Source organism: Periplaneta americana, chromosome 15 (genome assembly GCF_040183065.1).
Source record: "Periplaneta americana isolate PAMFEO1 chromosome 15, P.americana_PAMFEO1_priV1, whole genome shotgun sequence".
Taxonomy (NCBI): domain Eukaryota; kingdom Metazoa; phylum Arthropoda; class Insecta; order Blattodea; family Blattidae; genus Periplaneta; species Periplaneta americana.
In genome coordinates, this window is record NC_091131.1 from 69,489,524 (window position 1) to 69,516,793 (window position 27,270).

At 36.0% G+C, this 27,270-nt stretch overlaps 1 protein-coding gene across 1 annotated transcript; it reads right to left on the reverse strand.

Moving 5' to 3' along the window:
• Positions 1-3,358: 3,358 nt before the first annotated feature.
• On the reverse strand, positions 3,359-13,851 carry LOC138715105 (uncharacterized). The gene is made up of 3 exons (XM_069847627.1): positions 13,789-13,851; positions 7,066-7,212; positions 3,359-4,391 (listed from the first exon to the last, which is right to left on the reverse strand). The coding sequence occupies exons 2-3, from the start codon at positions 7,183-7,185 to the stop codon at positions 4,167-4,169; spliced, it is 345 nt and encodes a 114-aa protein (XP_069703728.1). The 5' UTR covers positions 7,186-7,212; positions 13,789-13,851; the 3' UTR covers positions 3,359-4,166.
• Positions 13,852-27,270: the final 13,419 nt, after the last annotated feature.

Here is a 27,270-nt window from a genome sequence, read left to right on the forward strand (position 1 = left end):
AGTATCCATTCCTGTATATCTTGGGTAACGTTTCTTCTGACATTATCTTTGCACGTTCATACCACCCAAGTCATTTTTGATTAATATAATCTATGGTTGAATTTTGTAATAATAATAATAATAATAATAATAATAATAATAATAATAATAATACAATGCCAAAGGAAACTTTTAATAGAAAAAGGAGCATCTTATGCGGACCTCTGGAAAGAACTAAGTGAAGAAGAGACTAGTGAAGTGCTTTATGTGGAGTGTGGCATTGTATGGAGTAGAAACATGGACATTACGATGAAGTGAAGAGAAGCGACTACTGTCCGACCGAGTGGTTATGTCGCATCTCGGTTTCCCCTCACCCTTTTCTGCTGGCCCCTCAAGGCTAGTGACTGAGGTGTTAGGCGTTTTCCCGAAAATATTTGCTGCACGGAATTAGAATTCTCCTTAATATTATAGAACTGGTTAAAATAGTTTAAAGAAAAGGGTCCCGTTAAGTAACTGTCAAATGATTTCCCCCGTTTCGACGACCCTGCGACATAACCACTCGGTCGGGCAGTAGAAACATTTGAAATGTGGATATGGAGAAGAATGGAGCGTGTGAAATGGACAGACAGAATAAGAAAGGAAACTGTGTTGGAAAGAGTGGGTGAAGAAAGAATGATGCTGAAACTTATCAGGAAGAGAAAAAGGAATTGGTTGGTTCACTGGCTGAGAAGAAACTGCCTACTGAAAGTTGCACTGGAAGGAATGGTGAACGGGAGAAGAGTTCGGGGCAGAAGCCGATACCAGATGATAAACGACATTACGATACGTATGGATCATATGTTGAGACTAAGAGGAAAGCAGAAAATAGGAAAGATTGGAGAATACTGGGCTTGTAGTGAAAGATTGTCATTTGGCAGAACACTATGAATGTGTGTGTGTGTGCATGCGTGCATGTAATAATAATAATAATAATAATATCATCATCAGCATGCCATAAAATACATTTGGTTTGTCCACAGATTTAATGATCTGTGGCACCAGCGTTAGATCATCACAAAACGAGGATTATCACTCACTGTCGTAGTAGTAGTAGTAGTAGTAGTAGTAGTAGTAGTAGTAGTAGTAGTATAGTCCGACCATCGGATCTGTGCCCCCGTAAGATATGCTGAACCTTAATTCCTTTTCAGCCTCGGCAATTCATTTCTCCCCCTGTATTCCTATTTCTCTCTTTTCTATCCCTCTCTCTTTCTCTCCCCCACTACTCACAATTTTGAGCCTTCTTGCTGGACAATTCATTTGCACTTGCAATCCAGTGTTGTCAACTCAACATGAATACTGTAGCACGGAGTGGTGAAAGAAATATTATTAAGCAAGTAATAGCATTTGGCATAAGTCAATCAGCGTCATTAGACCTACTTAAATTAAATTATGAATAAGTAATAATTAACCTTACAGTATTATAAGCAATATTCAAGAGACATGACACTGTTTGACGGAAGTTTAGCAACATCCCTATTCGGCAAGGTTCGTGGCCTGCTGTTTGACGTAGTGGGAGAGAAACGGGTGGAATGGGGTGAGTAGAGGCGTTAACTTTTCCAAGAATGACGACAGCGCTGAAGGGGCATAGATCCGATGGTGCGACAATAGTGGTGGTGGTGGGGGCGGTGGATTTGTGATAGTATTAATAGTAGTAGTAGTAGTAGTAGTAGTAGTAGTAGTAGTAGTAGTAGTAGATTTAGCAATAGTATTAATTTACTGAAAGTATCTAAATAAAATTAGCGACCTGGATTTTAATAAGGCGCTTGAAGCTATCATTGCTACTAAATGGTAGTATTAGCGTCGAAACAAAGAAGTAGCAGCTGAAAAATGGTGGTATCTGCACGAGTGTACCATTGGCGACTTGACGTGAGCATTAATGCGCGCTTTTCTCGGGCTGGTAAGATGCAATCAACACTCATCACCTCTTACTACCCAGGTTATATCGTCCACGTCATCCTGTCTGTTCGGAACAAGTCGCCAACCTGTTGCACATATGTTTCCATGACAAAATTCACTGATCGACGACTCGACTCAGTGTTCGATACTTTTCCACCCTTCAGAGAATTTCTGCACCCAATTAACTGTAGACTGCTTGACGTGGTATGCAACGTTCATCATAATTATATAGGAAGCATTTCTGTATGAATATTCTTTTGCTGCAAGATTTTTTCCCAGAAAAATTGTACAACGAAGCGCTGCTCGACAATGGTACATTCGTGCAAAGGTGCCGCCATCTTACACCTGCTGTTTCTTTGTTTCGCTAATGCCGCTTGTGCACACATCGATCAACTTAACACCTAGATAATATTGCCATCTAACCTCAGTAAAAATGTAGTTCGATACTCCGGTACTTCGATTTGTATCTTACTGACTTTCCTATAAATGAACAGTAAATATGTGTTAATGAAGACATTGATATGTTTTTGAAATAATTCAAAACATTTTTGGAAGATGAGGTAAAAGTTGCATTCTTTGAACTTTGTTTTCCTTCTGCTTTCTCTGACTGTCATGCCCATGCCTGAGCTAGACAAAAGGACTACTTATAAAGTTCTTGACAAGAATCCACATTTTACTTAGGAGGCGTAAGTACGGTTCATTCACAGTCTAGTATATACAATCGCGAAGCTCAATACGTAGTAAATATGCAAACATTAGGTAGTTCCTCACCACTAGGATCGCTAATATCGCCTCATTACAGGCAATGCAAAATAGTACCGTCACAGTCTATTGTTTCTAGCACCCTCAAAACTCAAGCTTCGTGACTGTATATAGTAGACTGTGGTTCAATCCTGAAATGTGGTTAATGAAGACTATAAGAATTTTTTTTTTTTGTCGAATAAATGATAAAAGATATTATGTACCTGAATTTGTTACAATTTTGTATAGTATTATAACTAGAAAATTTGCAACCCAAAATCATTTTGCAGTAGGATTGAACGCCACCATACAAGAGTATTGTGAGAGCCAATTTCTATATTACTTTCTCCATGTTTTGGATTGGACATGAAGGTCCAACACCTTAGCCATCTCGATCGTTCGGTACCATCCCACCTGACATTTTATTTTGGGGATACATGAATGCCATACATACTGATGCGAGATAACGTATAATTTATACAGCAGGGTTGCAAAATAACTGTAAGAACTGGAATAGCAATTAATACTTTAAACGCGAACAATGGTGTCAATGTTGAGATTCATGGATAAACTTATTGAGTTATGCCAAATATTTTCTTATTCTCATATATTGTACTCTCTATTGAGTTACAAGCAAATGAAAATAATGCATCCACTTATGGACAGAATAATTTAAACAACTCTGAAGACATTAAACAAGTAATAAAGATGATATTATTTATTGCATATTGTTACTTGCACTTGTTTTTGCTCACGCACTTCATTGCAATACAATTCATTCGTATATTATCGAGGACGAGTTTCTTATAAAAAGAGTAAAAAATTTGCACGTGTATTTATGACTTGGTTCATAATTAAATAATTAATCTGAATCAGTCATATAGAATTCTGCTTGTCTGAAGTTAAAATCTCGCGATAGATATAAATTAAGGGACTATCATATTGGGGAAAACGAGCAGTGAACACTTCCGCATTCTCACATTCATAGATTCCATTTACACAGACCTATTGCAACATTAATTTAACGGAAATGGAGTCACTTGCACGGCGAATTAATTTAGGGAGAAATACGCTATATCATATAAATGTTCTGAATTAAATTCTCACTTCAGTCTCAAGGTTTCAGGTCAAATTTGAATTTGAAATATAGAGCGATAGTAATGACAATATATTTATTAACTTGTTTATTATAAATATATAATGTATTTACGTAATAAGTTTGATATGCACGCATTACTTGGGACGTAAGTAAAAATTTGACCTCGTTAAGTTAAATTTGTGTGATGGGACCCGTAAACTCTTGTAACTGGAGCGGAACTATTTGCAGAATCACTCCATTTCTTATGTGATACTTAAATGATTGATTTCGTTTCCTCGAAGTCCGAAGTCAGATACAGTTGATTGTCATAATTATCACTGACGTTGACGTCATTTTTCAGTGATGTCTAAATGACGGTCCGCAGCTTGATTTGAAGTATGTTGGCACAGTCTCTTCGTAGTTGTACTCCTTATTAACGTTTGCCAGCAGCCCCAGTGAAGGGGTTTCCGACCTGCTCGTATGTGATCTTGGGCACGAAACCACTCTCTCCGTCGACGTAGTATGAAACCGTCATGAGGCGTCCGTCGGGCAGCCATACGTGGTAGCTGCCATCCACGCGGCCCGCTGCGTCTCCGACTTCATTGTGTCCGTAGAAGTTCTTGTACTGCTCGTCTCGCACCTTCCAGTCGAAGTCATACTGTCGAGAAAATAGCGTAAACATTATGACATATCAAGCTTTCAAAGTGATTGGATGGTGAATACTCGTCCACATTTATTGTTACGCACCGAGAATTGTAAGTGAGACTTACCTGGTGGAGAATGCAGTTTCGAGATCAGATAAGTCACAATTTGCGGTTATTGAATAACTTTTTGCAATACTTGAAAAAATATAAAAAAGTAATAATAAATAAAAATTGCATTTATAAATTTGCAATAGATTCATTAATTCAAGTAACACATGATTTGGTTGCTATGTTACTTGTTTATGTATCGGAATTTAATGTTTGAATGTTTATAGTTATGAAGCAGTAAAATTTGACTAAACTATTGTAAAAATGAGTGCAATTGGTACTGAAAAAGCTGCGGGTCTAGCATGTGCATCACTTTTACCGGAAAAATCTAAGGAAAGGTATGCAGTAGTTCACAATGTTTTTCGAAAGTGGTGATTAGATAAACACGTTAATATTCATACCAGTGAGACTGTGTTATTGGCATATTTTCTTGAGAAATCTAAATATATATATATATATATATATATATATATATATATATATATATATATATATATATATATATCCGGCAAGCTTACGTTGCGCTTATTCAATGTTACGATCAACTATCTCTTTAAATTGAATCGGTTCTTGATGTTAACAACATGTCGAGTTGCACATTTCACATTACAATCAATAAGTAATCATTACATTTGTAGATTTTGTAAAGATCCATTAATTCAAAGTTTGGTTGTTAGGTTACTATTCTGTTGGCTGCTACGTCATTTCCAATTCGTACGGCGCGACGTCATATTCTTAACATGACCAACATTGAACAAGTTTATATATAAATGCACGTTTAACACGAGTTTGATATAGCAATTCCTTTGTTTCTTAGAACTTTGAACATGTATTTATATTAGGCAATTGTCAAGATGGCCATGACTAGACCATGTTAATCACGTGACTCCGATTCGTGCCGAAGCCTCTAACGACAACTCGTATTGTAAGTATTTCGGACTTGTTAAACTAGTACCTGTTCAAGAATTGTTGCCATGGCAATTAAGAAATGAATTGTAAATTTTACTTTCACTGCCAAATATATATTATTATTAATACATCCGCCTGTCATAACAAATGACCATATAGGTCCGAAAAACAATTTCAGAATAATACATATTATGTGGAATAGAGACAATACAATCAATGCAATAGGTAGTAAGCATAGTACAGGGACATCATTTTATTTGTACTTCAATTTATATTGTACCTGAGTTTTTTAATGTACTTCACTCCCACCCCTTCTACTAACGAAGTTCCAACTATCCTCCACACGAAACCAAGACTGCATATAGTAAACAGTACTGAGTTAGTGAGTATAGTACGTTCCAGAAATATGTTCGCGTTTTCCAGTGACGAAAGAGCTTTCAATATTGAATCATATTTTCGCACAGGTACTGTCGTCCGTTTGCCTACGTCGCATCCCGATTTTCCCCACCTGCTTCTGCTCGCCCCTCTGTAAAGGCTAGTGGCTGGGCTGTCTTAGCTATTTTCTGAAAACATTCATTTCTGTTAGGAATTGGACGTCTACGTAATATTATACAACTGTTTAAAATAACTTAAATAAAAGGGCCTCATTAAGTAATTAACTGCCACGTGATTTCCCCCCCCCTTTCTACGACCTTGCGACATAACCACTTGGACGGACAGTAGATAGCATGTCTGAGTAATTTTATCTGTGCGGGTCGGGCAGAAGTGAAGATTGAATTTACAGTACGTAAGATACTCTTTTATAGAGTAGGTACAGAATTATTTCAACATGAGTTACTAGTACGAAGGACGAAACTGGTAATTGGAATTAGATGCAATAGTCTATAGTGCGATAATATGCACAAAAGAACCGAAGCCTGTATCGAAATGAACGGCCACCATTTTAAAAAATGTGTTTGAATGTCCATATTATGATTATTTTTCAATTTAACTTTATTCTCTATTTTGTACGCTAATGTGCTGTAGACAGTATAATATACACCGCATAATGAATACGTTCGCATGGATAACTCAGTTCGTGAGTAAAAACACTTATTGTTAATACAGCACTGTATTTTGATTAAACAAAAACCTAATGAAAATGATCAAACTCAAAATCGTGATATTTCCTAGTTTACGTAAATGGATGAACTACTTTTCTTCCCTCCTATAACTAGTAAAGTTATTTGCTTATATTTTACGCCATTATCATCGAACTGCAGTTGTGGAAGCGGTAGCAAACTGTGTTTCCGGTTCTCAACCGTTAATGCAAATGTATAGCCAGGTTAATATTAAAAATGTTAGTAAAAATAAAATGATGTCCCTGTACAATATGCAATTTAGGAAGTTTAAAAATTAAACATTATATAAACGATTATGTAAAATGCCTATGGATGTCTTTAAGATATTTAAACAAATAACTTACATATCGAGTATTGCAAAAAATATTACTGATATAATAGTAGGCGTGTAAGATTTTGAAAAGCATGAATACATCATTATGCAGTACTAAGAGACGTGATATACACCCACCAATCCTAGCTGTATCGTATCTAGCTGCTGTTGGATCTTAAACCCTAAATGATTACAGAATCCAGTTCATAGCACTATTAACATTTTCTTTGAACTCACAGGCATGGGTACATGTGGCTCCTCGTACTTTCCGCGAGAGACAGCGCCCTGGGGTCGAGCCTGAGTCAACACGGTCACAGCAGCCAGCACGACGGCCAATGTCGCAATCCTCATCATCATGGTTCGTAGGATAGAGTTTGCTCAAACCTGTGGAATAATTCACATCCAATTAGATATATTCTTTAATGATTAACGTCTGGTGAAAGTTCATTGTCTCATAGGAATATTAACATGTTGCAGTGTGACATGTATCTTGATAGACATGGGAATTTCTTCACATTGCTTAAGCATTTTCAATTATATCGTAATGTGCTGCAATGTTATGTCACCTTCTCTTGCGTTCCAGTAATTAACGATGCAAGTGAAATTAAACACCTTCACTCACAAGTAATGAGCGAAGTTTGAACCATCTTAATAAGGTCTTAAATATATACATTATGGCTTACTCAATCTTTCTTATCCCTCTCTATTGTATGACAGAATATGAAGAATTCGCATCCTCTCGCAGAATTCATTCATTTATTTAGCGTTCTGCCCAAGGGCAGGGTTTTCACTGCAAACCCAGCTTTCTCCAATCTTTCTTATTTTCTGCCTTCCTATTTGTTTCCTCGTATGATCCATATTTCTTAATGTCGTCTATCATCTGATTTCTTCTGCCCGAAATCTCCCATTCATAATTCCTTCCAGTGCATCCTTCAGTAGGCAGTTTCTTCTCAGCCAATGACCCAACCAATTCCTTTTCCTCTTCCTGATCAGTTCATGTTTGCAGTTTTTCTTGGGAAAGATAAATGCGGTAGCTTCCCGTTGCTTTCCGCACACCACTCTCTCTTTTGCATCTTAAAAAGATCCCAGAGACCCCAGCATGGCGGTGAGGAGAGTGGATTTGACTAATTAGGCCCTCCGGTCTTCATCGAAATTCACTGCAAGGGTTAAATATCAGTTCAGGGTTTTGACCCGATCAGAAATTGAAACAAATCTATAATTTTTCGTTGAAAATTATAAACAAAAGAACTAAATGACTATTTTCTTTTCATACTTAACAATGTGAAAAACTTAATTCTTAGTAGTCGACGTATATAGGCTAGCCTACACTGGATTACAAGGTAAACAGGTTTATAAACGCGCGCGCACACAAGTGTGTTTAGATACTATATTGCGTTATGAGTTACTGCCGTTACCTATAGCATTGATTTTATTCAATTCAACGTTCCTTTGAATGTTCTACCCATCTTTTACCATTTAAGTTATAGCTTTGAAATTGTTGAAATAAAAAGAAAACTTCCATTCACTGTAAGTGCAATGTCCAATTACTTCCATGCTGTTTGATCATGTAAGTTAAATATTCTAAGTTTTGAGATATATCTGTTGCTTACCTATTTTCTTGCATCCTGCCACAGTCCGTAAATTTTTCATTTCATTTCCTTGGAATATGGTTTTGTCTTTTCCATTATCAATTTTTATTTCCTATATAACAATTTTTGTACAGACATTACTTCTGCCTTGCAACGCCTTTTAATTTGGTTAACCTATGTGTGGAATGTGGGCCAAACTCAACCGCAGTTCATGGTATTAAATTTGGGAAGACTCGTGACGCACCAAATTGGGAACATAAAATAAACTCTTAGCGGTAAGAGTGATGATAGATAGAGCAATGAACTAAGTTTATTATTTGATTATAGGCTATGAATTCTTTACAAGAGGTAGACCTACTTTAATTGACCTGTTTTGTAAACAGAGTTAGCCCTTCGCCCCTTCTGCGCAGCATAGTTGTCTGTGACAAATTATAATTTAAGTTTGGTGATGCTAACAGCTTTCGTGGCTGTTAAATTTTGTCTGGAACTTTCTCAACGTCACTGATTTCTCAGATTTACTTATTTTCCGAAAAAAAATGGCCATGCCAAGAATTTTTATCGGTCTTATAAATCTAAAAAGTGAGATATCCGACTTCAGCTATAAATTGAACAGATTAAGTAGATGTTTGTAGGCCTAATTAATTTTTGTACGAATTGACATGACATAGCTCTTCGTTTATTACATGTAATTGTTTCTGATATTATGTTACTGTTTGCTAAAATAGAAATTGATAAACGTTCTTATTCGTATATAATACGATTCTAGCTGTATTATTCCTTGTCAAGCAATCAAGAGGAAACTATCTGCAAAAAATCAAATCTTTAGTAATTAAATTTCCATAGTGAAGCACAAAACACTTGGATAATGTTGTAAAATAATAAAAAAATAAATACGTACCATTAATGCTATCCCCATTACAACAGAGATATTTAAAGTTACAAACATATAATAATCACCTAGGTCCCACATGTTCAATGATATTTTAAAATACAGATAAATATATTTAGAATCAAAGTACACGCTAAAGTCTTATAAAAGAAATTTAAATATTACTTCTACTTTATATCGCACCTAAGAAGAGCAGAGTTATTTCAGATATTCACAAAAATGAGAATATAAATGAGCTCTTTGCCGATTCCTACTTTGTAAATATTATAATAACATTCCACCAAGCAACTACTGGGACAAAATTGATGAAGTTTTCAGTTTCCTATAGCTAAAATGTTTAGTTATATTTTTCAACTTAATTAGTCATTTTTTTTCGCATTTTTAATAACTTTTCATTCTGTTTTGTTAACACTAGAGATAACTAGCGAGGATGTGTTGGCGTGGGATCAACGCGACGGCTCCTGATGTCATGTAGCATATAAACAATGGAGATTCATTCTCTAGATGGGATTCCAAACCACGGCCGTGTATTCATCCCAGCGTCAAATGATTATATAAATCTCTATCGACACTTCTTCCTGCTTTCTCATTAATTATATCGTGTATATCTGACACATTTACTTCAGAGTACTGAATTATCTCAATTGGTAAAATGTCAGAAATAGACCGGATTCCAGTTGTCTCTCCTTGTAAGAATACCTTGATTTTTTGGGATTTAATGAAGGTCGATTGAGCTGTAGAATGTTAACAATGTCATAACATTTCTTGCTTATTGTTTTTAGAAGATATTAGACGTCAGCGATTCGGTCATTGTGAAGTTGGGCAAGCATAAATTTGAAGTTCCTAAGCAGATGACCAACACTTCGCCTCATTACTTACAATTAGACAAATATTATTACTATATATCTTGGTTTCTACGCTAGTTTTGCGGCTTTAATTAAGTCTGGTGTCAGTAATTATTTTATAAATCAATATTTTCTTTGAGCAGTATACTCTGTATGAAACGCGAAAGAATTTGTTGTGGGTAGAATCAGGCATTTTTCATGATAGTAATAATGAAGTCACAATAAAAAATAGTCTACTGCAGTCCTTCCCAATTAGCATAGGACTGCAGACTCTTGTTCTTTTTTTAAATAAGTAAGCCATGGATCCCCTACTTTTGAATCTTTTGCAACTATATGATACGCTAGACCAGACACGTTCAATGCGGGAACTTCAAGTCTTTGAACGAGGTACAACAGTGACACAGAATCTCAGAATTCCATGCAGGCACACGCTTAATAGATATTATACGTCACTGCTGCACCTGGTTTAAAGGCTAGAGATGCCAGCGTTGAACATGCCTGCCTAGACGGAGTGAGAACAGTTTCCTTAGGGGGGCAAAGCAAAACCATATAATCCCGATATAATAAGGTTATGGAGGACATTATTTACCTTCTCCCCCCGTTATAGTTTGACCGTGGTACAGTATATCGGAATATGATCATTTAATGAAGGTATTTTCGGGGGGCATATTTCTTAAAGTGTTACATCCACATCCGCGATGTTTCGGACCAAGTTGTATGGGGCTAGGACTGTAGGTCTACTACAAGTTATAATAGAGCATAACTTAAAGCAATTTCCCTATTTTTCTCTGTCATACACAACCACATGTATGTATATATAACTACGTAACAGTGCCAACAAAAACTTTATCTGAAGCTTACCTTGCTGAAGATATCATATGAAATGCAAATCCTAATTATTTTACTTATCTCTCGTCTTTAAGTTTACACATTGTACCGGGATCACTTTTCTTTTTTATGCATTGTTCTGCAGTATGTTATCCGTATTTCTCCAAGTGGCGGCCTGAACATCTGCAGACTTCTAACACATGAGTACAGGCTGTTACAAAAGAAACATTACAGGTTTCCATGCCTCAAATGAGGTATAGAAATTATTATACATTCAGAAATTTAAAATACATGTTATAGTCCAGACACATGATCTGAAGACATTAATTCGTCAATTGAAGCACAGAAACTTAATCATAAAAAAGCAAGAAAAATCTTTTGAATGCAATATTTTCTAACATTAATAGAAAAGAAAAAGGGTTCAGACACGTTTGGGGAGGCAGTGTCCCACATACCCCCCATAACTCCGCCTATGATGCCTGCACTAGACTTTCTTAATTATATATTGTATACTTATATACTTATACACACGTCGGTCACGTATGGAGCGTTCTAGTTTCGATTTAGAAGTGCAAGTGGAGTACTTGGCGCAACTTATAACATTACATTTAATGACTTTTCAAGCACTCTCGCTAATCCGGCATCTCTATGTGTAAGGAATAGCCGGATTAGCAAGTGTGTACTGTAGTTACCTATGCGAAAAAATTTAGTTTGAAAAAATGTGGAGTGGATCTTAATTAGTGGAAAACAGGTCGCAAAATAGGAATGAAGATAAAAAGATAAATTTAATTGTACTGGCTTCTGTTGTACATAAGCAAAATATAACATGTTGAGCAGTTCCTCAACCAACAGCGAAACGAGAAATGGTGCTCTTTTTCCATTTTAATCCCTTTCATACCCGTTTCAATGTTTCCTACTTTTTATCTCAAATGTGGATCAACATCCAGTCGATTTCTGTGCTCATTTACACAAATATATAGAACAGAAAAGCACTATATGTTACAAAAAATGTTCTCCTGACTTGCTATAATAGACCTAAGCATATCTTAACCATAAGTTTTAAGGATTTCATGCAGGGAAGTAATCTTGGATTCTAGTCATAATTATTCATTAGTAGAGTCCAGAAATGTGTTCAGTGTTGGGACATTAGTGAGCGACTACCTTCAACTCTCCTTACTCATAACCGTAACATTTTAATCACTGTCTCAACCTGATCTTCAACGTAACTATACTGTACATATTATTACCTTGGAGACTAGTGTTGAGATTGTTAGAATATGCGAGAACAACAGCTGAGTAGATTGCCATACACAAACATGCCAAATGAGTTCACATAATCACAGAGAAACTTTGTATTTATCTGAAATGTTGCTTAATCACCTAGCTCAGAAATACAGCTTCAATATTTTCCTTCTTAAACTGCAAACTTCAATATTCCTCCGACATGTTCTACGTAAGACTACTCTATTCTGACCATCGACTACTTAATTGAAAAAAAAAAAAGTAAGAAAATGATTTTCTTTTAAATAGAGTCATGTACTCCCTGTATTCGTTACGTGGACTTCCTGGGATCTTGTAATAGTTTTTTTATTTATTTAAAATTTTTAATATGACGTAAAAATAAAGAATTTATTGGGAGAATCTATGTATAATTAGGAGAATTAAAATATTTATAGGTATTTTAACTAAATTATCATAGGAAGGGCACATTATTTAAAGTCAAAATAATATCAATCTTGAAATACTATTTTTGCAAAATACATGTTAGGATTTTTTCAGTTTTTTACATAACCCTTTGAATGTAAAAAATCTATGTTACAACTAATGACTTATTGACATATGCAGGAAAATTACTGAATATAAACATTTGAAACACACTTGTAATGCATATTTTGTCAAATATTGTTAAAACATTAGATATGAACTTAAGACGTTACTTAAAGTGACAAAATTACGTATATTTTTTAATCAAATTGTCACCTTAACGTAGAAATTCGTCACCGGTCCATGCAGAGCATTAGAACAGGAAGTGGAAAACAAATGTTTAAGATTACATTTACGTCTGTCAACTAGCGAAGTAATGACATAGTTAGAGACCTCGGGCTTGAGTTCGATTCCCGTTTCAGCTGATTATCTCATTTTTTTTTTTTCGTTGTAAGACGAACGTCAGGTAATTTCACAGCAAATCCTCAGCGTCACTTAATCAAATAGCATCTCGTTATCACTAATTCCATCGACGGTAGATAACTTAATAGTTGATACAGCATTATTAAATAACAGACTAAAATAGCTCGAATGATAAACCACTTTCTTCTGTTTAAAAGTGTCATCAAACTTCTATGAAATATCGGTATTGTATCATCGTCGCCGATACTTGGGACAATATTGAAAGGTAATAACCAGTTCCTTCTGTTGGGATTACGTCCCCAATTCCCGTAGGCCTATTGGTAACCGAACTACTAAATTGTTTTTAAACTCATAAATGTAAATAAGTGATATTAGTGTAATTTCCAAAATACTCAAATTTATATACTGTGAAACCTATAAAACTTCGTGAAAAGTAACATTTTTTATTTTCTGCGTGGAATATTGATGCTAATGTAGTTATTTATTACAAGTTTACAAAACACTTTTATTTTTAGTGAGTTTGTAGAAAAATTGAAGATTTGTTTAGATAACAAAAATAATCACTTTTACTAGAACATATACACACATTTGCTAAAAGAGGAACCCTCTAAGTCAGTGAAGTATTTGTACGTAACACTCAATGCAAGCAGTAGTGTACTGCGTGGTTGCTGCACTCACTCACCTTCACAACAATGTGTATGTATGGACACTAAAATCCTTGCTATACTAAATTCTCGATTTGTTGCGCGTTTATATATTCGCGGGTACCAGGACTCCTGGACCAATGGCGAACGCGGTCTCACACAACAGGGACAAGGTCATGTGATTCTCGCGAAGTGAAAGTGAAGGAGATTGGTCGGGATGTGTTTCCGAAAAGATGATGAACTGGTAGTGTGTTAATTTTGCGATGTGTGAAATCATTTGTCTGTTGGACGTTGATGATATTTAATGCGGAAGTATCTCGCACTACACAGATTTTTGCGCCGTCATGGTGGATTCCCGTATACCTCAATCATACTGCAAAGTCTATTCGCTAATGGAATGTAACAAATTTTTAAAGCACGGCAAAGCATACAGTTTTCTTTTTAATTCCATAAGCTTCCTGTGAAAATAATCTTCCTTTTAACCCCTTCAGGCCTGATGTACATTGTAGTGTACATTGTTTCTTTTTTTCTTTTTTGGAATATCTTCGATACTTTTAAATATTTAAAAAAAAATTCAATGTGATAGAAATGGAGAATATTGTTTTTGAAACATTCCTATACCTGAATTAAAAATAAAATTTAAAATTTTGGGGCCCCAGGGGTCAAAATTGTCCCCAAATTTTTATTTTCTGTGAAGACTTGATTTGGGAATTTTGGATTCCCAGTGACCAGTTTTTTCAATTGTTTTTAATGTGAATTTAAGTCTGAAGGGGTTAAAACAAAAATCCCGCGACATAGAATCGTGGTCTAAGGCCATTATGCCTGGACTGACGTTGCGGAATGCGAGCTGGTTAGGGACTTCATGCAGAAATAAATTTTCTCGTAAATTTTGGCCAGTGTATATGATCGGTGCCCATCTAAGATCGTGATGAATTTGGAGAGCTGCGGTAGGTAGCGAAAATCGATTTCGCGAACCACTATACGCGTAATGGCTGGAGGAATCATCATGCTAACCGCTGAACTACTTGGATGATCGTTCACCTCTGCTGAGGCATGTGCACATGAGACCAGATGTCAGCTGGTCGGCCTTGGTCCTCTGTGGGCTGTCATGCTCAGGATTATTATTATTATTATTATTATTATTATTATTATTATTATTATTATTATTATTATTGTTGTTTTAAATCTTAAATATCCGACTGCCTTCTCCCGTTTATCATTAATCAAGAGAAGGAATTGTAAGGAATGAAGAAATAATTAGGAAGATCGGATGTCAAGTGACAGATACCTAAAATTTATTTAAAATTACAAATTCAAGAGACTGGGAAGGCAGAGGAAGGTGACAAAATTTATGAGAAATAGGTTAATACTCAGCGTTGTTTATAAAAGCACATATATTCTCTTTAGTTTTGACTCTTGAGGCACATACATACATACATACATACATACATACATACATACATACAGTCCACACCGTGGAGTAACGGTTAGCGTGTGGTCCAGGTTCGAATCCCGGTTTGGAAAAGTTACCTGGTTGAGGTTTTTTCGGGATTTTTCCTCAACCCAATATGAGCAAATGCTGGGTAACTACCGGTGCTGGACCCCGGACTCATTTCACCGGCATTATCACCTTCATTTCATTCAGACGCAAAATAACCTAAGATGTTGATACAGCGTCGTAAAATAACCTAATAAAAATACATACATACATACATACATACATACATACATACATACATACATACATACATACATACATAGGAGATCCGAGTTCGCGTCCCGGTTACGTGTATAATTTTGTTTATTGACAAGGTCGCGGTTGGTTTTTTTTCGGGGTTCTCCCGTTTCCCCAATATAGGTATCTACATCTTTCCTTCGATAAATCTTTCCAACATCATTTGCTCAATATATCGACGAAATTGCCAGGAGTATGGTTCGCCTGCATGGGACCCTGGATACACAGCGGTCTTCAGCGCGCTTTATCGGCGTGAGTGAGAATGAGCCTAGCCTGGAGATTTAACACCAGTATCCACGAGAGAGCATCTTCACATGCAGGAAAGAAAACAGTAATATTGTCTACATCTTTCTTGGAATGTTAAAATCTGTTACTATGGTAAGCGACTGATTAGATAATATGGGGAAAAAAAAAAAAAAAAAAAAAAAAAAAAAAAAAAAAAAAAAAAAAAAAAAAATTGCACTGCCAATTTTTTGTTTCTATACTGGATGCTGTCACAATACAAAAGAGCTTTTCAGCATGAGTAAAGTGGTGTTGAGTCCTGGCCTATGAGACTTTAGGCAAAAAAAAAAAGCGTTTGTGAGGCTGATGTTCTCAGAGGTTCGACTTCTTTAATTTTTTATTAATCATAGCTTTATTTCATCGACTGTTACAAGTCGTAGTCCATCAATGGTCGTGGATCATTCTATAAGCAAAATTCTAAGACGCTTAGCGCAATACTAATATCACTTGGCGATGTTACAATGTACTCTCTTATGTGAAGTTGAAAAAAAAAAGATCCGAGAGAATGATACAACAAAGCTTAAAATCCATTCCTCCCAGTGAGCAGTAAGTTGAAGTAGTTGATAGATGTGATGTTATTTTATGCTGTGACAAGAAGATAACAATGGACAATTTGTGCGACCATGGTTGAACAATTTGACCTGTCCTAATAATGTTTTTGATCACCAAACTTCCACTTGAACCCGTCTGGACGTGCACCTTGTTCTCCGGCATGAAAAAGTGTTGCTAACGGCCAGTCTTAATGTGAGAACAATGACACTACAGGCGTCGTGTTGACTGTGTCTGAAGCAACAGTTGTTGTGAGTGAATATTCATCCTGTTGCGATGTCCGACTCAGCTTTTCTCATTACAGCTGCCATCGTAGATCGGTTATTTATAGTAGCAATTTAATTAACTTGTCAAACGTTCGTAAAACATCGATATTCGTGGAATGTATAGGAAGGCGATTTATCCTCCAGACACTCAAATTACAGTTCGCAGTCTCTTCTTTAATTAAAATTTTACTCTGAAACATAGAAATGTTTTGGTAAAAAAAGGCCACCAGCAGCCTTACAAATTGCTTACAAGTTATGTATCTCCGACATCGTATTTCAATTGAATGTTTAAACTTCTATATCGTGCTTTTCACAAACTCTGAGGTTCAACCCTATGAGGCGTTGAATTGCTCGTGTGGTGTGTGTGTACGAAGGGGGTGCTCGTAAATACTTAGATATTCAGATCATTGTTCGTTCATTGTGCATACAACCCCAGGGGAAAGGGTGAGATGAGTGCAATCGATAGGGGATATTGGGCATCCCTAGGCACTTAAACCTAAAGAAGCTTTTTTGTGCATCCGTGATGGAATGAGTTGCGTGCCGACTATGCTACCCACCATCCGTCAAACTACGCATTCTTCTCCATGCTTCTAAACCAACTTTTCTCAAACTGTGTTCCACGGAACGTCAGGTGTTCCATGAGCAAATCCTAAGGGTTCCTCGTGTCCTAAATGGCTTGTAAATTTTATTTTATGCTTGGAGAATACTATAATATGTAAACAAATATCACGAAAGCATGAATCAGTTACAACATGAAATATATCCAGTAATAATAATAATAATAATAATAATAATAATAATAATAATAATAATAATCACACAACGCAGAACTAAATTATACACGCTTCAAGAAAATTTCCATTCGTTTACTGATCTATCTGACTCATTTCTGTCAATGTATATTCTTTGAAATGTATATTCATTGTGACTGGGAGAAACCAAACAATTGCAGATAATCAGAATAAAATATGTTCTATATAATAATTAATTTCCTTAGGGAAGAAATTTTCATTTGACACGAACTGTGCAGTTTAATTTTTCAGTTCATTCTACTTAGTATCTACATATATTTACGAAGAAATTGATGCATTTTATTCGAGTGAATTCGCAATTGTACTTTCTAAAAATAAATATCTGCAAATTTGTTGGTATAGGCCAGCCAAGTTCCGATTACCGACGGCAGGAGTCCGAAATATTAAACTCGTTGCATGTTTTCTGTTTGTAACGATAGCAGCGACCTCATCTTCAATCGGCAATACGAAGTTGGTGAGCCTATAACATATTTCATATACATCATTTCTAGATAGGCCTACGTATATTCACTCGTAAGTACTAAATAAGAATAAAATTCGTCTGATAGTTTGAAAGAAATCAATGTTCACAGACAGGTGGACAGATAAGGTAGGCAAGTATATACATACATACATACATACATACATACATACATACATACATACATACATACATACATACATACATACATACATACATACATACATACATACATACATACAGAAAGACAGACAGACAGAGTTGGCTTGGCTTTGCGAGGGCTGGATCCTCCCGGGTACGTAAATTAGCTATGGTTTTTACTCTTTGTGCGTCCATGTATGCGCTGATTGTCCAAGTCCAACAGGTGGCCAGGGTGGAACTCGTGAATCCGACGCTGACAGGTGGGCCATCTATGTGATTGGCTGAAAGACTTGGTATACCAAAGGAAGGTGGAAATGAGAGAGGCGCTAATCGACCGTATTTTAGATGCTGCACGCTGCATAAAGAACAGCCACGTGCAACTCTCCCGAGCGATGAGTGCGATTCACGCCCGAGCGCAACAGTGCATTGAAGCAGAAGGAGGCACTTTGAAAATGTGCGAAAACATCGACCCCGAAATCTAGAATATTAGGTATGTATGCACACGTATATATAAACTTTAAATTTGTCCGTTATCTGTCTCTAAATGAGTTAGTACACTGGAATCCCAGAAGTTTTTGTGAAATCAAATAGCCATAGCTCCGTAATCGTTAGAAAACGGACCCATATTCATATGAACTTTTTGACTCAGAATGACTTCAGAATTCACATCCCAAATTTTTTACCTTTCCTCGTGAATCACCCTCTATATACCAAGAAATTATTAAAAGAGAGAGAGAGAGAACTGGGGCGCATAATACGAGTATGATTGTCTCACTTACCTGTTCTGCATCCTGAATACAAATTTGGTTGAGTATGAATTCAATACAAGATTATAAACTGTTTATACATGAATCTCGGTTAAGAATGAATATCTGCAATCCCTTGTCTTGCTCCTCACAATGATATATTGCCAATTACAAGCGTTAGTGCAGAACAAGTTGTGACGACAAAATAACTTTCAGGTCCTCGTCCATTGCTTTGTCCAGAGTTAATTACCGAAGTTCTTAAGTGAAATATAGCTTCGTAATATAAAAGAAGTTCCCGTCTTGGAGTAGCTACAGAATAATATTACATTATGAATGCACACAAGAATCATTTTCTTACTTTGCGGTGATATGACCTTCATCAAATTCTTTGAACCTGGATTTACCTTAAATCACGACATCACCAACAGCGATCGTGAAGACGATGTATGTGACTTCAGTTTTTCTGGCTAACTAGTAGCCATTTGTTCTTGGACGTCTTCAAGTTGTCATTTCTTAAAATGTTCCTAGTATACTTAAGTGTTGTCCTTGAAAATTATTAAGGTGTGTTCTGCAGTTTTCTTCTGTGAAATAAGCAAGTTTGCAGGGCACGGGTGGGCTGGCAGAGCAGTTACCACGACGTCACAGCGTGTTAATTAGTTTCGTACGGACAATATAAACGTGATCATGCTATCCTTACTGTAGTGAAGTTATTGCCCATATTTTATTCTGATTATCTGTAATTGTTTGGTTTCTCCCAGTCACAATGAATATACATTTCAAAGAATATACATTGATAGAAATGAGTCAGATAGATCAGTAAACGAATGGAAATTTTCTTGAAGCGTGTATAATTTAGTTCTGCGTTGTGTGAAAGAACATATACACCATAACGAGAATTATTAGTCATTTAGCCGACTTAAATTGTTGTGCAATGTGTTAAGGCAAATACCGGGATGAGTCCTAAAAGAATGGGCCTCGGAACTACATCCCTCTCCCCACGCAAGTTTTGGCTCTTTTCCAAATGAAAACCTTCGAAATACGAACCTTAGTTTTCGCATATTGTGTTCGGTACTTGGGGCAAGTTTACTCGAGTGTTACTCGCACAGTGCAAGAGCTGCTGCAGTCCCACTCGGTGTGCAAGCTTTTAACATCTTTCGGCGTTCCTGTCCTGATGTTGTTCTGTTTTACTTCTCCCCCACCCATCGTGTGGTATCTATTAGGTCAGTAGCGGCTCGCCGTAAAAAGAATAGGTGAAGTGCTGTTCACATACACAAATGCATGAACAGTTTTACCAATATAAGGAGTGGGCCTACTATTCTTAAACTACATACAGTTTTAATAGTTCTAGAACACATGCAAAAAGGAAAATTAATTTATTTCAGAACTCACCTAATTTCTTGCATAACAAGTCAATCCTCCTATCTTTTAAAGCAGCAAGCCTGTCGATGATGTCTTCATAAAATGTCTGAGTTTAACTAAGGGTGGACAGTATATCTCTATGCAAAGCTATGGGGCTAATAATGAAAGTTTCTCCTGTGATGTAGCATTCCGAGTGAAATTTTCAATCTCTTCACACAGAAAAGCTTCTTTCATCGGAAGAATTTTTTAAAATTATTTTATACAACTTCTGTACTTTCTTAGCACTTTTTAAAACAAATAACAAATGGAACTGTAAGTCGTCCAGAATTTAAAACATCTTTTTATCCTCATATTTAAGTCTACAAAACGACATTTCTAATAAATTACAAACCGTGTCATTTTCGGGATACATATTTCGCACTCATTAATCAACATTTTCTATGTACTGGTACATAAGTATTTGTATAATAGCACTATGATGTAGGATTAACACACTGTGTACACTTATCACTAATATATTCTAAATATATTAAATAATAAGTTAATATATACGTACACAATATTAAACTACATGCGTATAATCACGCGCGCGTTAAACTTTCAAATACAAGAGTTGGAACAAAACTAACAAGATCACGAGCTCATGAGAAAAAATAATACACGCGGCGGAAAACAACTTTTAAACTTTGCGAATGTATGTGGGGTCTATTCCTGATAAAATAACATAGAGCCAGCTAATTTACCACTATAGGGGTGGATGCTTGGAAACAAGAAATGAGGATACTATTCTCGAGTCAGGTAGTACACACTGTAAATTTCACAGCCCTTAAACAATAGCCCCCGGCCTTGGAGACGAGCTGCAACCCTTCTCTATTATTAGTACCGTTAGATCTGCAAACTGGTTACTCCACCTACAAGAAGTCTGACAGTTCTCCATAACTGAAAGACTGAGAAAAGCACTTCACTCATACAATCTTTCTTTAGTGCGTGACGTCACGTTACCATGGAAACCAAGTGTTGTATGAGAACATAACGTCTTTGTATGAGAATGGGAGCCCAAATAATTCCACCTGTACAGTATTGCAAGTTCCAATAGTCACCGCTCGGCGCTCGTAACAGTTGACATTATTCTATTCAGCGGACGGTTACAGGTAGTATTTATACAACTAAACACTGTTTATAACGACAGAAAAGAAAACTTTGTCTTATTTTAGAAATACGATATCGGTAATAACTGGAATTAATTATTAATAGCCTATGAGATAAAATTGTGTTTTACATGTAAATACGTGAAGTAACCCTTCACCTACTTCACCTGAATAACCGCCCCTGTATTAGGTTACGTTCATTTTCGGCTTCCCTTTCAAAATTCTCTAAAGTTCCGAAACTCGGAGTCAGACAAGTGACCAACAGGCTTGGAGCTCACATATTTAGTTTTTCTCAGCCCCAAACTTCCTTGCAAGAAACGTTTCGCGTGCTTCTAAATGCTTTTACTCCCATTTCACCCATTGAAATTGGGTCCCTTGTAGATTTGCGGCACATACAACGACCCTGTCCGTAAAAGAGGGCTCCAGGCAAAACTTGTCGGTCATTTCTGGCCCACGTTGAATTTTGATAATGAATAATTTCTGCACTTGAAAACGTCGTTAAATAAAATACTACTGCTAATTATTTGTTTATTGAAGTGTGCTGTTTTAGTAGGCCGTTTTGGCTATGTGAATAGTGTGTTCGCTTCGCTTTCCAAAAAATATATCAGTACCGGTAGCTCGATTTTCGGCGTGGGTAATGGAAATGATTTATCTTCGTCCACGGGACTCGATATTATACCTTGTAATGTGCTGTCCTGTGTTGTCTCAGCAGTAGCCCTGTACCGTGCTGACCACGCGCCCAGGGAGGCCCGCAATGTGTGCCTGTCTAATGTTGTTCCATAGCTATCTGTATACCATCTCCTACACCGCATTGGATTGTAAGTCGCTAGGAAAGTAGGAGATTAAGCAGAAGAAAGAAGGAAGAAAAAGAGAGGAAGAATGAAAGAGAGAATGATAGGAAGAAAAAAGGAACAGAGAAAGAGAGAGCGAGAGAAAGAAAGAAAGAAAGGAAGGGAGAAGAAAGGAAGAAAAAAGGGAGAGAAAGAAAGAAAGGAAGAAAGAAAAAATGGAGAGAGAGAGAAAGAAAGGAAGAAAAAAGGGAAAGAGAGAGAAAGAAAGAAAGAAAAAATGAGAGAGAAAGAAAGAAAGGAAAAAGGGAGAATGAGAAAGAAGTAAAGAAGAAATAAGGAATAAGAGAGAGAGAAAGAAAGGAGAAAAAAGGGAGAGAGAGAAAGAAAGAAAGAAAAAAGGGAGAGAAAGAAAGAAGAAAGGAAGAAAAAGGGGAGAGAGAGAAGGAAAGAAAGAATGAAAGAAAGAAAAATGGAGAGAGAGAAAAAGAGAAAGGAAGAAAGAAAGAAAGAAAGAATTGTGGTATTTTATCAAGTCATGTACACTCTGTAAAGGGAAGTAAGTCTAAGCCTACGTTTTCTTTAGTCTTGACAGCCATGATTACTCTGACCCAGGGGTACTCAAACTTTTTTCTTCAAGTACCACTATCTCGGTGTACAGAAGACTCCAGTAGCACTCACTGGAAGTTATGTAGAGATTTAACAAAAAGTACTTTCATAATTAAATGTATTATTATGTTTAGAAATTACAAAATATTCTAATGAGAAATATGACCTCTTCCTTTTGACATTAGGTCTTGAACGCCAGGGATCAGGTTTTGAAAGTTTTTAATCTCAGGTAATATTTAATTTCAGACTTTTTCTTTAAAATACTAAGATGAAAAACTACTTTCACGTATGTTGTTGTGAAAAGAGAAGTATTGCATTTGTAGCCAACGAAACGCTTTTGAATCCAACATTCTGGGATTTATTCTAGAAAATTTCTTAAGGCCACTATCACAAGTAAACTGAATTAAATATTTTTTCAGCAGAAATCTTTGAAGGTAATTTTTTTCACGAGCGAAATTGCATTTTTTAACCAAACTTCTAAAACTAAGACTTTCTGTAAAGAACCTGACTCCTGAACTCTGTATCCTGTATCAGGATTGAGATGAATATCATTTTCCTCAACAAAGCTTTCAACATAAGCAAACATCGACATTATTTTGTTTTTGTGGGTAATGAAACCACAGAAGCTGAAAACAAAAACACTCGTTACTGTCGCCAACAGTAGAACTGAGAAATTGACGATTGAACTAATTGCATACTGACAATTGATATGTTTACAAGTACATTATGTCCAGACACTCCCCACTCTTCCTACAGACCTGCGAGCGAGATCGGATGAGTCTACTTACTAATTTTAGGGGGAATGCGTTATTCTTTGCCTTGAACTCGGTAGACACATGCTCGACCTTCCCTTCTACTCCTACTCCCTCTACAGAAACCTATTTCCCCTATTGCTCATCGCGAGTGTCTTGACAAAATGCATGAGCTGTACCACTGATCGTAGGCGGATCAAGTTTGAGAATCTCTCCATTAACCGAAAATATACAGAGCTCTGAAGCAAGGGATTGTAATACAATACAGATTATCTGATATCTTAGCTCATTTTGACATTCTGTCGGCGCCAATTGCAGCGATTCCAGCAGTTAATTACCTAATGAAACATTTGTTGTAGAAATTTCCATGAAGTTAATCATATGGGAAGGCTTGGGTTCATGCCCATTTGACGAAACTCTTCGTAACAGCAGACATCACAAGATCAGATCTGTAATCGCAACATGCCTTAAGACCAATGGCTACTCTATTTATGAAGAAGTCCATGGAATAGCGGATACTGGAAGTCATCGGCGTATTGATATTATAACATTTAAACTTGGAGAGACAAAAGGTTATATTCTGGATCCGACCATCAGATTCGAGACGCATCAGAATCAACCTGGAGGGTCGACCTGGTTGGCGAGTTGGTATAGCGCTGGCCTTCTATGCCCAAGGTTGCGGGTTCGATCCCGGGCCAGGTCGATTGCATTTAAGTGTGTTTAAATGCGACAGGCTCATGTCAGTAGATTTACTGTCATGTAAAAGAACTCCTGCGGGACAAAATTCCGGCACATCCGGCGACGCTGATATAACCTCTGCAGTTGCGAGCGTCGTTAAATAAAACATAACATTTTATTTTCAACCTGAGGAGGTTAATCTAGAGAAAAGGAGAATTTATGAACCCACTATCCCTTATTACAAAACATCATATAAACTCAGGGATATAGAATTCAACGGATTAATGGTGGGCGCTAGAGGGACCATAAAAAACAATTTGTGTCATTCTGTCATAAATTTGGAGTCCCAACAACAACAATTAAGGAAATTTCTATTTTAACTTTGAAGGGTTCTCTGCAGATTTTACGGCGACATTTGTATTTCAATTCAAATTACAGTTAAATTTTCTCAGTCTATTTTTTTACCTGTATTTTTATAAATTTTCATTATGTGAAATATTATCTACTGCAAATTTTAGTTTCTTGTAAATAAATTTTTTGTAAGACATTTTCAATGTGATTTTAAATGTTACTGCTTAACATTCTTTGTCTTTGGCAACCTCGCCAAGTTGAGGAAGATTGGATTATATATTATATAGTTTCCTTTTAATCCAAAGATGATAGGGAATTATGAGCTCTTTCACAATGATCGTAAAAGAAATGGAAGTGCTATTTAAAAACATTTCCTAACGTCTTTACCCACGACAAACTCCATATGCATTCGCCAGGACTTGAACTCAGATCTCTGACGTGGAAAGCAAACTCTAGTTGCTCGACTAACCGTGTACCAAATTATCTTAGTCCATTAAATAAATGGTCGTAAAGAGAGTTGTCTTGGAATATCCGAAAAAAAGATAGTTGCTACTTAAGCCTATAGCATACCTCACGAGTAATAAGGTGACAACCGAGCGTTCATTCCACCAGGATCTACAGGCGGACTTTCGGGACCTGTTGAGATTGAAACTCCAGATACAAGAGACACGTAACTAGCTGTTCGTTCTGCGCTCTTGGTTAACTGCTTTGGGAAAACAATCATTTTTTAAATATTAAAGAATGAAAATTAGCTGAGTACACGCAAATCTGTTGTTAATACAGTGAGGATAAAACGTTTATTTGGAAGCTTTCCATTGCTGTAAAGAATTCAACATTTCGTTTCAACTTTTCATTCATTCATTCATTTATTTTATTCCATAGATCTTACATGAGCAATGAAGCTTTAAGATGTGGAACATGTCAACATTTTACAATATTACAATTACAATTTTTACAAATTTTTATAGTTTTACAATTTAGTAATTTTCTACAATTTTTACAATGTTGTACAAATTTTTTACATTTTGGCGAGATGTAGTGAGATGAAATGAGGTCCGAGGATTCGCCAAAATATTACCCGGCATTTGCCTTTTCGGTGGGGGAAACCTCGGAAAAACCCAACCAGGTAATCAAATCAAAGGGGGTAATCAAATCAAAGGTGTTGATGCCAAGGACTCGCCATAGACCATCCGGCTTCAGTCCCACGGCTGTGGAAAACCTCGGAAGAAACCAAAGTCCAAAGGGGGATCCAACCCAAGCCCGAACGCAACTCCGGAACAGCAGCCCAGCGAGTCTGTCGACTGAGCTACATCGATGGCTCTACTAAAAGTATACAATACATAGCCAATCAGATTATTAAATTTACAAACGCAAACGATCATTCATAAGTTGAGCTATATTATAATACAAAACAATTTAATTAAATTTAAGGCATAAACAATTCAACCAGTTGTGATATACAGAAATTGATAATACATATCATGCAAACTACTTCAAATTACAAACACAAACAATTTATCAGTAGAGCTATATAGATTACTATTCAATTTAAAGCATATACAATTCATCGGCCAAAACTATAAAAATATATACAATACAAAGTAGCATACTTTCATTAAGCTATACAAATTTGTGCAATTAATATCAAGTAGATGAATTCAATTTATAATCATAAACAATTCATCAGTTGAGCTATACATATTACCATTCAATTTACAGTAGGTCTATATACAATTCATCAGTAGAGCTACACAGACTAGTAATCATTTTAAGAACATATACAATTCATCAGCCAAACTATACAAACATATACAATCAAATTAGTTCAATTTACAAACTTATTTTCTTTAAGCTATACAATTCATATGAAGTAGATTAATTCAATTTATAAGCTTAAACAATTCATCAGTTGACCTATACAGTATACTATTCAATTTACAGTACATACAATTCATCAGTTATGCTAAACAAAAAATACAATACATAGTAAACAGATTAAGTCAATATAAAAACATATTTTAGTTGAGCTATATAAAATTGTACATGTCATTTAAGTAGAATAATTCAATTCACAAGCATAACAATTCATCAATTGTGTAGAAGGTATGAGTATGTAGAAATTTGGTTAATTCTTTTCTGAACCTTTTCTCGTTGTTCTTCAAATCTTTAAGATAATTAGGCAGTGCATTGAAGACTGTTATACATGAAAAGCGAACTCCTTTTTTAAAACAGCTTAGACTAACAGAGGGTAGATGAAGATCTGATTTATGTCTCAAGTACGTAATTGACTTATATTTTTACATCCCTAAATAATACTGTAGGCCTATGTTAGTCAAGACAAAACATTTGCGAGGTGATTATCACGCTGTATGGTGTGCAATGGTAAGCTTCATGAGCACTTGGGTGGGTGGGTAGTGGTGACACACTTCTGTCTAGCTTGTCCAAATCAGAAATACCAGCAAACAGATAATCGCCCGTTAATTACGAAGGAATTGGAACAATCTGTTTTATTTTTTATACGTAAATATTATACGAATTATTAAGATTGGTAGAAACACGTCATTCTGTACTGTTTTATTGGTAAAAAGTAGTATGACGTAGTAAAAGTGTATCTAATAGTCATCCGTAAAAACTAGGGTTTTTAATAATGTCGAAGAAATAATAAATATTCAAAGAATTTCTTTCAGAATCATACTACCATCCACCACCTTATCATCGTAATCGCAGTCGTCGTCGTCATCATCATCATCATCATCATCATCATCATCATCATCATCATCATCATCATCATCATCATCATGAATTATACCAAACTGTTTGTTCCGTCAAAATAAAATATTCGTA

Excerpts from the sequence above, each read along its gene's own strand:
- LOC138715105 (XM_069847627.1), bottom strand. The coding sequence starts at position 7,185 with ATGATGATGAGGATTGCGACATTGGCCGTCGTGCTGGCTGCTGTGACC. Across the intron at positions 4,392-7,065 it reads AGCCACATGTACCCATGCCT|TATGACTTCGACTGGAAGGT; the intron begins GTGAGTTCAAAG and ends TTTTCTCGACAG.